Source organism: Daphnia magna, linkage group LG1 (genome assembly GCF_020631705.1).
Source record: "Daphnia magna isolate NIES linkage group LG1, ASM2063170v1.1, whole genome shotgun sequence".
Lineage (NCBI taxonomy): Eukaryota > Metazoa > Arthropoda > Branchiopoda > Diplostraca > Daphniidae > Daphnia > Daphnia magna.
This window is the reverse complement of record NC_059182.1, coordinates 9,422,804-9,435,812: the sequence shown is the minus strand read 5'-3', so window position 1 is coordinate 9,435,812 and position 13,009 is coordinate 9,422,804. Positions and strand designations below refer to the sequence as shown.

At 36.9% G+C, this 13,009-nt stretch overlaps 1 protein-coding gene across 1 annotated transcript; it reads right to left on the bottom strand.

Moving 5' to 3' along the window:
- Nucleotides 1-339: 339 nt before the first annotated feature.
- LOC123471122 lies at nt 340-1,423 on the bottom strand. Its single transcript, XM_045172044.1, has 3 exons — nt 1,352-1,423; nt 981-1,287; nt 340-765 (listed from the first exon to the last, which is right to left on the bottom strand). Exons 1-3 carry the CDS (start codon nt 1,421-1,423, stop codon nt 347-349), a joined length of 798 nt encoding a protein of 265 aa, XP_045027979.1. The 3' UTR covers nt 340-346.
- Between the last annotated feature and the right edge of the window lie 11,586 nt (nt 1,424-13,009).

Sequence of the window (13,009 nt, the reverse complement as noted above, 5' to 3'; positions counted from 1 at the left end):
TTTAATTTAGAGGAATTTGAATTAATCAAGTAATTGTATTTCATCGTTCAATAATGACAATTATTGTGCTGACGAGACCGTTACTTTATTACTTGCTGCTGTTATTTGGAGCTTCTACAACTTCTGTTTGGTATGGTTTAGAAAAGTGGAAATACCCTTTCGGACTTCTCCTTCTTTTTCACCTTCTCGTGATCCTTGAATTGGAAAAAATCCAATGTCGCTTCTAGAAATGTTTGCAAAAACAGTTGTGATTAGTAATAATGAAATATTGAATTGATTCCAATATATATATATAACTTACATATTCTGCTGAGCAATTTATTCTCGTCCATATACTTCTTTCCTGTCAAATTTGCTGACATCGTATGCGTACCCAGGTAATTATCAGTGTACGTGAGGCGAAGAAGAGTTTCAGAACAAAGCGAGTTTCAGATTTCTTTGAGCCAGGCGGAATCTGGTCGAGAATGTCTTGCGTAATGGGAAATGGATTGTTATACAAATCCGACGGATATTTTTGTGGTTTGCTAGTCTCCTCCATCGGTGTCTCTGGTGCATTCAAAACAGGTGGTGGAGGTGAGGAACTCCAATTTGCTTGAAAATGTGGCTGAATCTCTTCATACGCAAGTTTCGGTAAATTCATCTTCACACTTGAAGTAGCAGAAGCAAGTGGGGCAGCTGAGGCACATTCCCCATTCTTCTGCAACTGTTGGATGTACTGCTGTTTAAAGATCAATTGGTCAACCCAAGCTTTGACGCTGCTGAATTCTGTAATACATAATATATACATTTAACATATTACATACATACATTCTATATATATTCTACATACATAATAGTGATATAAAAACCCAACCAAAAATTCCGGGGCAATAAATTGGGCAAGTGCGCAATAAATTGTGTAATTAGGTAATTATTTTTGCGTTGAAATGCATTTATCATACTATGGTGCACTAAACGGTATAATAAAGATTACAATTTACCTTGAAAAAACTTAAGATCTTTCTTCAAGCGATCATTTTCTTCTACTAGGGCGCGTATCTTGCTTTTTAAGTGCTGGACGTCTTCAGTTGAAACAGGGGCCTGGCCCATTAGCATACTCGCCTTTAAAGATGATAGCACCTTCACCTCTGATTGCAAATTATCAGTACGGGTCGAAGTAGGAACGACATCTTCACATTCTTCCTCATCTACCAGCTCATCAGTTGTTTCGGGAAATACGGGTTTTTTCTTTGCTGGCGTTAGTTTTTGTAACGTGAAGCAGCCTGAATTGCTTTCAGAGGTGGAACCCTAAAAACAAGTTCAGTTATGATACAATAATTGATAAATCTGCACATGTTTACATCATCATTGCGTTCTTCTCTGTCGGAATACACCGAATGGCTTCTTTTCCTTGACTTTCCCGATAACGAAATTGGCTCAGCATGAATCTCAGCAACAGTAACAGTGGGTGGCGGGCTACCAGGCTTATCCCGTTGAGTGTTGTTACATAATAGACTCTAAAGAAATATATCTCACACTTTAAATTTTAAAAAACATATTAATTAGGATGTCTGTTTGCTAGCTTTTGTTGAACAATTTTTGCCAACGTATTTTCGTTATTAAAGGACTCACAAGCCTTTCTGCTTTTTTTGGGTGGTGGGTGGGTGGTCATTAGATAAGAATTTGAAGAGTTTTTCTTTGATGATATAGAAGTTATAACTCATGGTATCACAGTGTATTCACATTGAATTCAAGTATATTTGATGCAGTATACATACAGAAGAATAAACTCATGGTATAACAGTGTATTCACATTGAATTCAAGTATATTTGATGCAGTATACATATAGAAGTAAACACTCATGGTATAACAGTGTATTCACATTGAATACAAGTATATTTGATCCTGTTTACATATAGAGGTTAAAACTCATAGTATCACAGTGTATTCACATTGAATACAAGTATATTTGATTCTGTTTACATATAGAAGTAAAAACTCATGGTATCACAGTGTATTCACATTGAATACAAGTATATTTGATCCTGTTTACATATAGAAGTTATAACTCATGGTATCACAGTGTATTCACATTGAATACAAGTATATTTGATCCTGTTTACATATAGAAGTTAAAACTCATGGTATCACAGTGTATTCACATTGAATACAAGTATATTTGATTCTGTTTACACATAGAAGTAAATACTCACGGTATAACAGTGTATTAACATTGAATACAAGTATATTTGATTCTGTTTACATATAGAAGTAAAAACTCATTTTATAACAGTGAATTCACATTGAATACAAGTATATTTGATCCTGTTTACATATAGAAGTAAAAACTCATGGTATCACAGTGTATTCACATTGAATACAAGTATATTTGATTCTATTTACATGTAGAAGTATAAACTCAAAATATAACAGTGTATTCCCATTGAATACAAGTATATTTGATTCTGTTTACATGTAGAAGTAAAAACTCATGGTATAACAGTGTATTCACATTGAATACAAGTAAATTTGATTCTGTTTACATATAGAAGTATAAACTCATTTTATAACAGTGTATTCACATTGAATACATGTATATTTGATCTTGTTTAGATATAGAAGTAGAAACTCATAAAATAACAGTGTATTCACATTGAATACAAGAATATTTGATTCTGTTTACATGTAAAAGTATAAGCTAATAATATAACAGTGTATTCACATTGAATACAAGAATATTTGATTCCGTTTACATGTAGAAGTATAAGCTAATAATATAACAGTGTATTTACATTGAATACAAGTATATTTGATCCGGTTTACATATAGAAGTATAAACTCATCAAATAACAGTGTATTCACATTGAATACAAGTAAATTTGATTCTGTTTACATATAGAAGTATAAACTCATTTTATAACAGTGTATTCACATTGAATACATGTATATTTGATCCTGTTTACATATAAAGTAGAAACTCATAAAATAACAGTGTATTCACATTGAATACAAGAATATTTGATTCTGTTTACATGTAGAAGTATAAGCTAATAATATAACAGTGTATTCACATTGAATACAAGAATATTTGATTCTGTTTACATGTATAAGCTAATAATATAACAGTGTATTTACATTGAATACAAGTAAATTTGATCCTGTTTACATATAGAAGTATAAACTCATAAAATAACAGTGTATTCACATTGAATACAAGTATATTTGATTCTGTTTACATGTAGAAGAAAAAACTCATGGTATCACAGTGTATTCACATTGAATACAAGTATATTTGATTCTGTTTACACATAGAAGTAAATACTCACGGTATAACAGTGTATTAACATTGAATACAAGTATATTTGATTCTGTTTACATATAGAAGTAAAAACTCATTTTATAACAGTGTATTCACATTGAATACAAGTATATTTGATCCTGTTTACATATAGAAGTAAAAACTCATGGTATAACAGTGTATTCACATTGAATACAAGTATATTTGATTCTATTTACATGTAGAAGTATAAACTCAAAATATAACAGTGTATTCCCATTGAATACAAGTATATTTGATTCTGTTTACATGTAGAAGTAAAAACTCATGGTATAACAGTGTATTCACATTGAATACAAGTAAATTTGATTCTGTTTACATATAGAAGTATAAACTCATTTTATAACAGTGTATTCACATTGAATACATGTATATTTGATCTTGTTTAGATATAGAAGGTGAAACTCATGGTATCACAGTGTATTCAAATTGAATACAAGTATATTTGATTCTGTTTACATGTAGAAGTATAAACTCATAATATAAAAGTGTATTCACATTGAATACAAGTATATTTGATCCTGTTTACATATAGAAGTAAAAACTCATGGTATCACAGTGTATTCACATTGAATACAAGTATATTTGATCCTGTTTACATATAGAAATAAAAACTCATGGTATCACAGTGTATTCACATTGAATACAAGTATATTTGATCCTGTTTACATACAGAAGTTAAAACTCATGGTATCGCAGTGTATTCACATTGAACACAAGTATATTTGATTCTGTTTACATGTAGAAGTATAAACTCATAATTAACAGTGTATTCACATTGAATACAAGTATTTTTGACTCTGTTTACATGTAGAAGTATAAACTCATAATATAACAGTTAATTCACATTGAATACAACTATATTTGATTCTGTTTACATGTAGAATTATAAACTCATAATATAACATTGTATTCACATTGAATACAAGTATATTTGATTCTGTTTACATGTAGAAGTATAAACTCATAAAATAACAGTGTATTCACATTAAATACCAGTATATTTGATCCTGTTTACATATAGAAGTAAAAACTCATGGTATCACAGTGTAATCACATTGAATACAAGTATATTTGATTCTGTTTACATGTAGAATTATAAATTTATAATATAACAGTGTATTCACATTGAATACAAGTATATTTGATCCTGTTTACATATACAAGTAAAAACAAATGGTATAACAGTGTATTCACATTGAATAAAAGTATATTTGATTCTGTTTACATGTAGAAGTATAAACTCATAATATAACAGTGTATTCACATTGAATACAAGTATATTTGATCTTTTTTACATATAGAAGTAAAAACTCATTGTATAACAGTGTATTAAAATTGAATACAAGTATATTTGATTCTGTTTACATGTAGAAGTATAAACTCATTATATAAAAGTGTATTCACATTGAATACAAGTATATTTGATTCTGTTTACATGTAGAAGTATAAATTCATAATATAACAGTGTATTCACATTGAATACAAGTATATTTGATTCTGCTTACATGTAGAATTATAAACTCAAAAAATAACAGTGTATTCACATTAAATACAAGTATATTTGATCCTGTTTAAATATAGAAGTAAAAACTCATGGTATCACAGTGTAATCACATTGAATACAAGTATATAAGATTCTGTTTACATGTAGAAGTATAAACTCATAATGTAACAGTGTATTCACATTGAATACAAGTATATTTGATCCTGTTTACATCTAGAAGTAAAAACTCATGGTATCACAATGTATTCACATTGAATACAAGTATATTTGATTCTGTTTACATGTAGAAGTATAAACTCATAATATAACAGTGTATTCACATTAAATACAAGTATATTTGATCCTTTTTACATATAGAAGTAAAAACTCATTGTATAACAGTGTATTCAAATTAAATACAAGTATATTTGATTCTGTTTACATGTAGAAGTATAAACTCATAATATAAAAGTGTATTCACATTGAATACAAGTATATTTGCTTCTGTTTACATGTAGAAGTATAAACTCATAATATAACAGTGTATTCACATTGAATACAAGTATATTTGATTCTGTTTACATGTAGAAGTATAAACTCATAATATAACAGTGTATTCACATTGAATACAAGTATATTTGATTCTGCTTACATGTAGAAGTATAAACTCATAATATAACAGTGTATTCACATTGAATACAAGTATATTTGATTCTGTTTACATGTAGAAGTATAAACTCATAAAATAACAGTGTATTCACATTGAATACAAGTATATAAGATTCTTTTACATGTAGAAGTATAAACTCATAATATAACAGTGTATTCACATTGAATCGAGTATATTTGATCCTGTTTACATATTGTCGCGGGGAACAACAGCAGATGTCCCTATCTGTTCCTAGAAGCGTCAAACTCAAACGCTATAGTTACGAATGTTCTACTATCTGTTATGTTATCAAACATTTCTCGCTAAATAAGTAGAAGTTCCAGAATAGCTTTAGAATGTGCAGTAAAATCTATTAACCTTAGGGAGAGGGCGTAATTTCAAAGCTAGTATAAAACCCACTGTTTTTCCATTATTAGTCGCTCTCTCTTCCACTAAACTAGACGCTTAGTAAAAGTTAGGTTTCAATTCATTATTCATGTAATCATTGTATTCCCTTTTTCTGTGTTAAGAATAATACGAACGTTTTCAAGTCAAGTGTGACAAATGGTGGAGATGCAGCTCGTTACCCGTAGTTAACGAGTTTTGTGCTGCTTTAAAAAATTAGTCGATGCAGAAAAAATCTAATCCAAGATTACCTAGTTGCCCTCGCGATCCAAGTAAACGATTGCATCCAAAACAATCACCCGAATTGTCGAGTGGTGAAAGTGCAACAACAGGCCCGGCACAAGATCCAGAAATCTTAACTTCTATTGAAAATCTAGTTACCTCAAGTGAAGTAAAATTTAATCAGAGCGATTTCAGAAACCCTGAAAATCAGTCAGATTCAAGATCCTACTCCGAAGCAGATTTACAACCTGACTCCGAAGCAGATTCAAGATCCGACTCCGAAGCAGAATTAAGTCTGCCCACACATCTGGTTGTTCCTGTGATAGGACAACACCCTTTGGTACCTCCAAGACATCAGCAGCAATTTCAAGGTACAGCTATGGCAGCTGTTAGAAAATTTATAAGCCCACCTGTTTTTCGGGGGAGTCCAACGGAAGACGCTCGTCAATGGTTAGAGCGCTACGAAACAATCTCTACCCACAACGGTTGGAGAGATGCGGACAAAAGAAATAATTTCTGTATGTACTTGGATGATACTGCAAGAAATTGGTTCCTGTGCGCAAGACTCCCGAATGACTGGGAAGACACAGCAGCACAGGCAGCTGCTGCAGGAAATGCGGCTGTGGCCGCAGTACCCGGTCTACGTTCGGTGTTTTTGAAAGAATTTTAACCAGATAATTAAGGTCTTTTCCAAGAGACCAGACTCAGAAGTAGGACCCAAGGAGTGGACGAGCCAACCATTAGGTACTACTACGAAATTCTCAATCTTTGCAGACTGGTTGACCCGAATATGTCAGAAACGCACCGATTGGAGCATCTTTTTAGAGGACTTCGCCCAACACTTTTCAGAAAAATTTATCCGCTGAAGCCCAAGACATGCGAAGAATTTTTGGCACTAGCAAAATCCTATACAGAAGCATCACTCATGTCAGACACACGAGGATGGAAGGATACGACAGCTGAGCCGCAGAAGCCTCAGGAGCAGTTACCAAACCTGTCAGTGGTCTACCCAGACCAGCAAGCAGATTTGATGAAGACGATGAGAGAATTAATTCAAGAGACTTGCGAAAAATTAATTTCAAAAGAGAAAAACGAGCAAGTAAATTCAAGAGGACCTTTTAAACCAAAAGGTCGCACTGTAACAGGAAGGCAGCAATGTTTTTTTTGTAAGAGGTCAGGACACATTGCTCGCAACTGCTTCAAGAACCCTGAATCAGAACAATACAGAGGTCCGCCTAAAGATGCAGCCGCAGGGGCGACTGCAAAGGGAAATCTTTCCATCAACCTAACCGTTCCAGATACGTTGGAAGAAAAAATGGCTGACCCAGAAATGATCGTGTTCAACTTGAATCCTGCAAGACTAATAAAGGAAGCAGTAAGGTGTGGAGAAATAACTGCAACAGCACTGATTGATACAGGAGCTGCAGTCAAAGTAATCTCACCCGAATTACTAGAGAAAACGAAATTTGTCAAAAAACCTCTAGTCGGACCAAAGATCCGTCTAGTAAATGGTCAAACCCTGTCACCACAGAGTATGGCAGACATAGTAGTAACCCACAGAGGCAAAACTATAAAAGGTAACGCAATAGTTATGCCAATGTCGGGTTTTGAACTACTGTTAGGAAATGATTTCCTACAACAATTTCGAGCTATCCACATTGACTACGAGTCAGAAGAGTCATCATTCACGACAGGGAAATCACCGCTTCCAGAAATCACTGCTCTCCAAGTAGAACAGTCACAAGAAAGCCGGTTGATTTCAAAAGATAGTCAAGAAATACCAGCATACACGGTAAAGCAAATTCCAACATCTATCTCTCACAGAATGGAAGGTTCGTGCATCGTGACACCATCAGCTTCACTGTTAGCAACATCAAGTCTGTCTACCGGTCACGCGCTCGTACAAACGGATTTGAAAGATATTCCAGTCGCCAACCTGTCTCCGAAAACAGTGTGGCTAGAAAAAGGAGTGACACTGCGAACCCTAGAGAAACACCCCGAAGCTGAAGAAATGGAAGAAATTCAAGAAATTCTAACACTAGATGCTTCGGTGGAGAACCAAGATGCAGATGCAGAGAAAGAAGAATTGTTGAAACATCTCGAAGGAAGAATTGGGGAAAATCTAACAAAAGAAGAGAAAGAAGAGACAGTAAAAATCCTCAAGCAATTTGCTCATTGCTTTGCACTAAACGAGGATGATTTGGGATACTGTTCAGTCGTCAAACATGACATCAATACCGCTAATGCGCGCCCAATCCATCAGCTTCCTTACAAGAGTGCCTGGAAAGAACGAGCTGTTATTCAAGATCAAGTAGAAGGAATGCTGCGTAGAAGGGTCATAGAACCTTCTGACAGCCCTTGGTCTTCCCCAGTGGTTTTAGTCAAGAAAAAAGATGGTACTTGGCGCTTCTGCGTGGACTATCGCAAACTTAACGCAGTAACGGTAAAAGATTCATACCCCTTACCACGTATTGCCGACACTTTGAGTCGGCTGGAAGGCGCAATATTTTTCTCAAGCATGGATCTTCAATCAGGATACCATCAAGTTCCAGTTATCGACAGTGACAGACCAAAAACAGCCTTCATCACTGCAGACGGATTGTACCAGTTCCGTACTCTTCCGTTCGGTTTAACAAACGCCCCTGGTACTTTTCAGAGGGCCATGGACATCATCTTAGCTGGACTTCGTTGGACGACGTGCCTGATATACTTGGATGACGTCATAATCTACTCAGCAACCTTCGAACAGCATTTGCAAAGACTACGTCTAGTGCTGAGTTGCTTTTCTCAAGCTGGGTTGAAGTTGAAATGGTCAAAATGCTCATTCATGGAGCACGCACTGAAAGTGTTGGGACACCTCATCTCAAAAGAAGGTGTGGCACCAGATCCTGAAAAACTGGAGGCAGTTCAAAGTTTCCTATCACCCAATGAAGGCCATTCAACAGCAAACAAGGTGAAACGAGTGCAAAGCTTTCTTGGTCTGTGCTCGTATTATCGACGTCACATCCAAGGTTTTGCATCAATTGCACGCCCGCTTACTACACTGACGAAGAAAGAAATTCCCTTCACGTGGGGAGAAGATAAAAGTAGCAGCTTCAATGCTTTGAAACTACCACTTACTTCGGCACCAGTATTGGCGCATCCCAACTATGATCTACCAATGGAAATATTTCCCGATGCCTGTGGTTATGGCATAGGAGGCGTTCTTGCTCAACACATTGAAGAAGCAGAACGTCCTATAGCATACGCCAGCCGCCTTCTAACAAAATCAGAAGTGAACTACTCAATCACCGAAAAAGAGTGTCTTGCACTAGTGTGGTGTCTTTCCAAGTTTCGATGTTTTGTGTGGGGTTGCAAAGTGAAAGTGGTGACCGATCATCAGGCTCTTTGCTGGTTAATGAGCAAAAGAGACCTTGCAGGCCGTTTGGCCCGATGGAGCTTGTCGCTTCAAGAATACGACATAACTATTGTGTTCCTTAGTGGGAAAACGCATGACAATGCGTCTTTCAAGAAATCCGCTACCAGTTGCAGAAGAGCTAGAAGATGATCGCTGTTTCATCGTGGGAGCAATCACATTCTCTGGCCTTTCCGAAGTCGAAGACGAGTCATTGGCCGAAAAGCAGAAAGCTTGTCGCAATTGGAATCAGCTAATTGTGAAACTCCAGAACGGAAAATCAAGAGTCAAAAATTTTGTAATTCACAACGAAAAGCTGTACAAGGAAACTTTTAAAAATGGAAAGAACTACAGAAGACTGTTAAATTACCGTGAAAGAATTCTACAGGCATACCATGACGACGTTGTGTCAGGTCACCTTGGCATCAAGCGTACTCCACACAAGATTTGTGATCGTTTCTTCTGGCCGAAGATGGCACTCGACATAACTCGTCACGTACAGAGCTGCGTACATTGTCAAAGCAGAAAAGGAGTCCCAGACAAACGTGCAGGACTCTTACAATGCATCAAAGTCGAGAGATCATTTCAAAAAGTAGGCATTGATCTACTAGGTCCATTCCCACTATCTACCAGAGGAAACAAGATGATTATCGTGGCAGTGGACTATCTAACCAAATGGGTTGAACTGAAAGCCATGCCGACTGGAAAAGCAGATGACGTCGCAGAATTTTTTGTTAATCAAATTCTTCTTCGTCACGGAGCTCCAGAACAAATCATTACGGATCGAGGAAAATGCTTTACCTCAGATCTAACGCAAGCTGTTGTCAAGAAATTGCACACAAACCACAAGACAACTTCAAGTTACCACCCTCAGGCAAATGGAGCGGTGGAAAGGATGAATCATACATTGGCAGCTATGCTCTCAATGTACGTCAGCAGTGACCAACGTGATTGGGATCGTACTCTACAATACGTATGCTTTGCATACAACACAGCAAGACAAGAGTCGACGAGGTATTCACCATTTTTTCTGCTCTATGGACGTGAACCCAGACTTCCCATTGATTTGGAATCGGACGCTGATCCCAACCCATTGTTGACAGAAGAAGACGCTGCAATGAGTTATGCAGATCGACTACAAGCTGATCTGACTGAAGCAAAAGAAATTGTAAAAACTAGAATGCAGAGAGTTAAAGAAAAACAAAAAGAAACCTACGATGCTCGCCATAGAGAACTATCGTTTCAAACAGGAGATCTAGTCCTGATCTACAAACCATTTCGCAAAGTAGGAAAAGCAGAAAAACTTCTTCACCGCTGGTTAGGACCATTCAGGGTGTTGAGAAAAACTACACCCGTAAACTACGAAGTAATCTCCGCAACCGGACGGGGAAAATCAGATATTGTTCACGTCGCTCGGATGAAGTCATTTCACGAAGCCACTTTGGAATGGGAGTCACCGCAGACGTCCATCCCAGATAACACTGAGAGAGCCGCAGAAAAAGACAAACAGAACGATGGAGAACAACAAGAAGAAGCACAAGACCTACCTGATGCAGTTCACTCACAAACTCTGTCCGAAGAGGAAGTAACAGTACCTGAAGAAATTAACGTGTCACCCGACATAAGTGGTAGTGAAGTGATCACCTCTTCTCCAGACAAAGTCCCTTCCCATGCATCACGAAGACCAATACGAAATAGAAGACCTCCGGCTAGGTATCTCACCTTTTTAGTGCCGTTCTTCATTTTCTTGCTGGCCCCCTCCACTGCGTTTAGTGTTGCGTTTAGTGAATCATCTTGGACAATAGTGACTGATCTTGATTTCGGATTACCTGATACGGCCACGGCGTACCTTAAAGAGAAAATTCTGCAACAGCAAGAAATAGCAGAAAGATGGAAGAATCAAGGTACCAGACCTCAAAAAATAGCAGCCAAAAGAATTACCAGCAGAATGCAGTCTTTCCTGAAAGGAATGGAGAACGCAGCAGATCGATTATCGAATATCAAAAAAGTCTTGAATACAAACCAAAGAAATCGTCGAAGTCTCGTCGACGGGGGAGGAACAATCCTTAAATGGCTTTTTGGAGTATCGACACAAAAAGATTTAGAAGAACTGAATAATCAAATTCAACTTCTCTCCCGAAATCAACGAGAAGTGATCCACATTATAGACAAACAAGCCACAGTCTTGAATGAATCACTATGGGAAACCAGAACTAACGCAAAATTAATTAGAGAACTACGAGGCCAATACTAAATGCTGAAAAATGTGACCACAAACATAATGGAAAAAATAGCTGACATGGAAGACTTAGAACTGAGTCACTTCGAATATTTTTTCCAACTGGATGAAACGTTTGAAGCAATGAATCAAATCTTGCTGTGGCTACAACAACTTGCTGATAGTCTCGACGTCGGCTTTAGTCTTCTAGCCAACGGGCATTTGGCCCCTCAAATCATCTCTCCAGCTAAATTCAACAAAGTCATCAAAACCATCAATGGTCAATTACCAAGAGGATGGTCTATTTCTAGCAACGAACTTTGGGTCGCTTACCAGGAGTCTACTGTCTCGGTTGCAGCCATGGAAAATTCCTTTCGCCTCTTCATACGTGTTCCTATTTTTGACCACGCTCAGCAGTACAAGCTCTTCCAGATTATCAACCTACCAGGATCAACAGATAATGGAACACATGGCGTCTTGTTTGGAAATTTACCAGATTACCTTGCTGTGTCAGGAGATCTCGAAACATTTATGCAACTTTCAAAAGACGACATTAAAGACTGTAGCAAGATAGGACGCCCGCTATGCAAATTCCATACCGGTGTCAGCAAAAGAACTGCTCGAAAATCCTGTGCAACAGCTGTGTTCATGAATGATACACCAAGAATTAACACACAATGCAGAAAGAAATTTACAGAATGGTGCGGTCCTGAAGTCGTTTACATGGGATCCAACCAATAGGTTTATTCTGCAACAAAGCCACACGAAATTGTATTTTCGTGTCCATCTGGTGGTGAGCAGCCAACACTAAGAACAACAACATTACCGCCTGTAGGAATGTTTGAAATACCTTTGGGATGCACTACTCGTACAGAAGAGTGGGTATTCCCAGCTAGTATGGAAGGCAACATAATGGCACTAAAATTGCAAGCAGTTGTCCTACCAACAGTTGAAATTTTTTCTCAAGATGTCAACATTACTACAAACAAGAAACATACCTTCGTGGAACTTCCGCGAGAAACACCTCCTCAATAGACATCATTAGTCAACTGCTTCATCGTAATGCTCAAGCCAGCCTTTCAACGGAAATGACCGGAGAGCAAATTCACAATCTCATCACTGAAACGAAAAAACAGAAAGAAACATCTTCTTTACGCTACCCTTACGAATTGGTATCTGCAATCTCACTTATTGCCTTAGGGTTAATTGCCCTAGCATACAAATTGTATACACTCAGTGTACGCTTGGCCGTACATGAGCGATACGACAACCCTCCCCCGGAGACCGCGGGAAGGAGGAACTAGAGATGCAAGAGGCG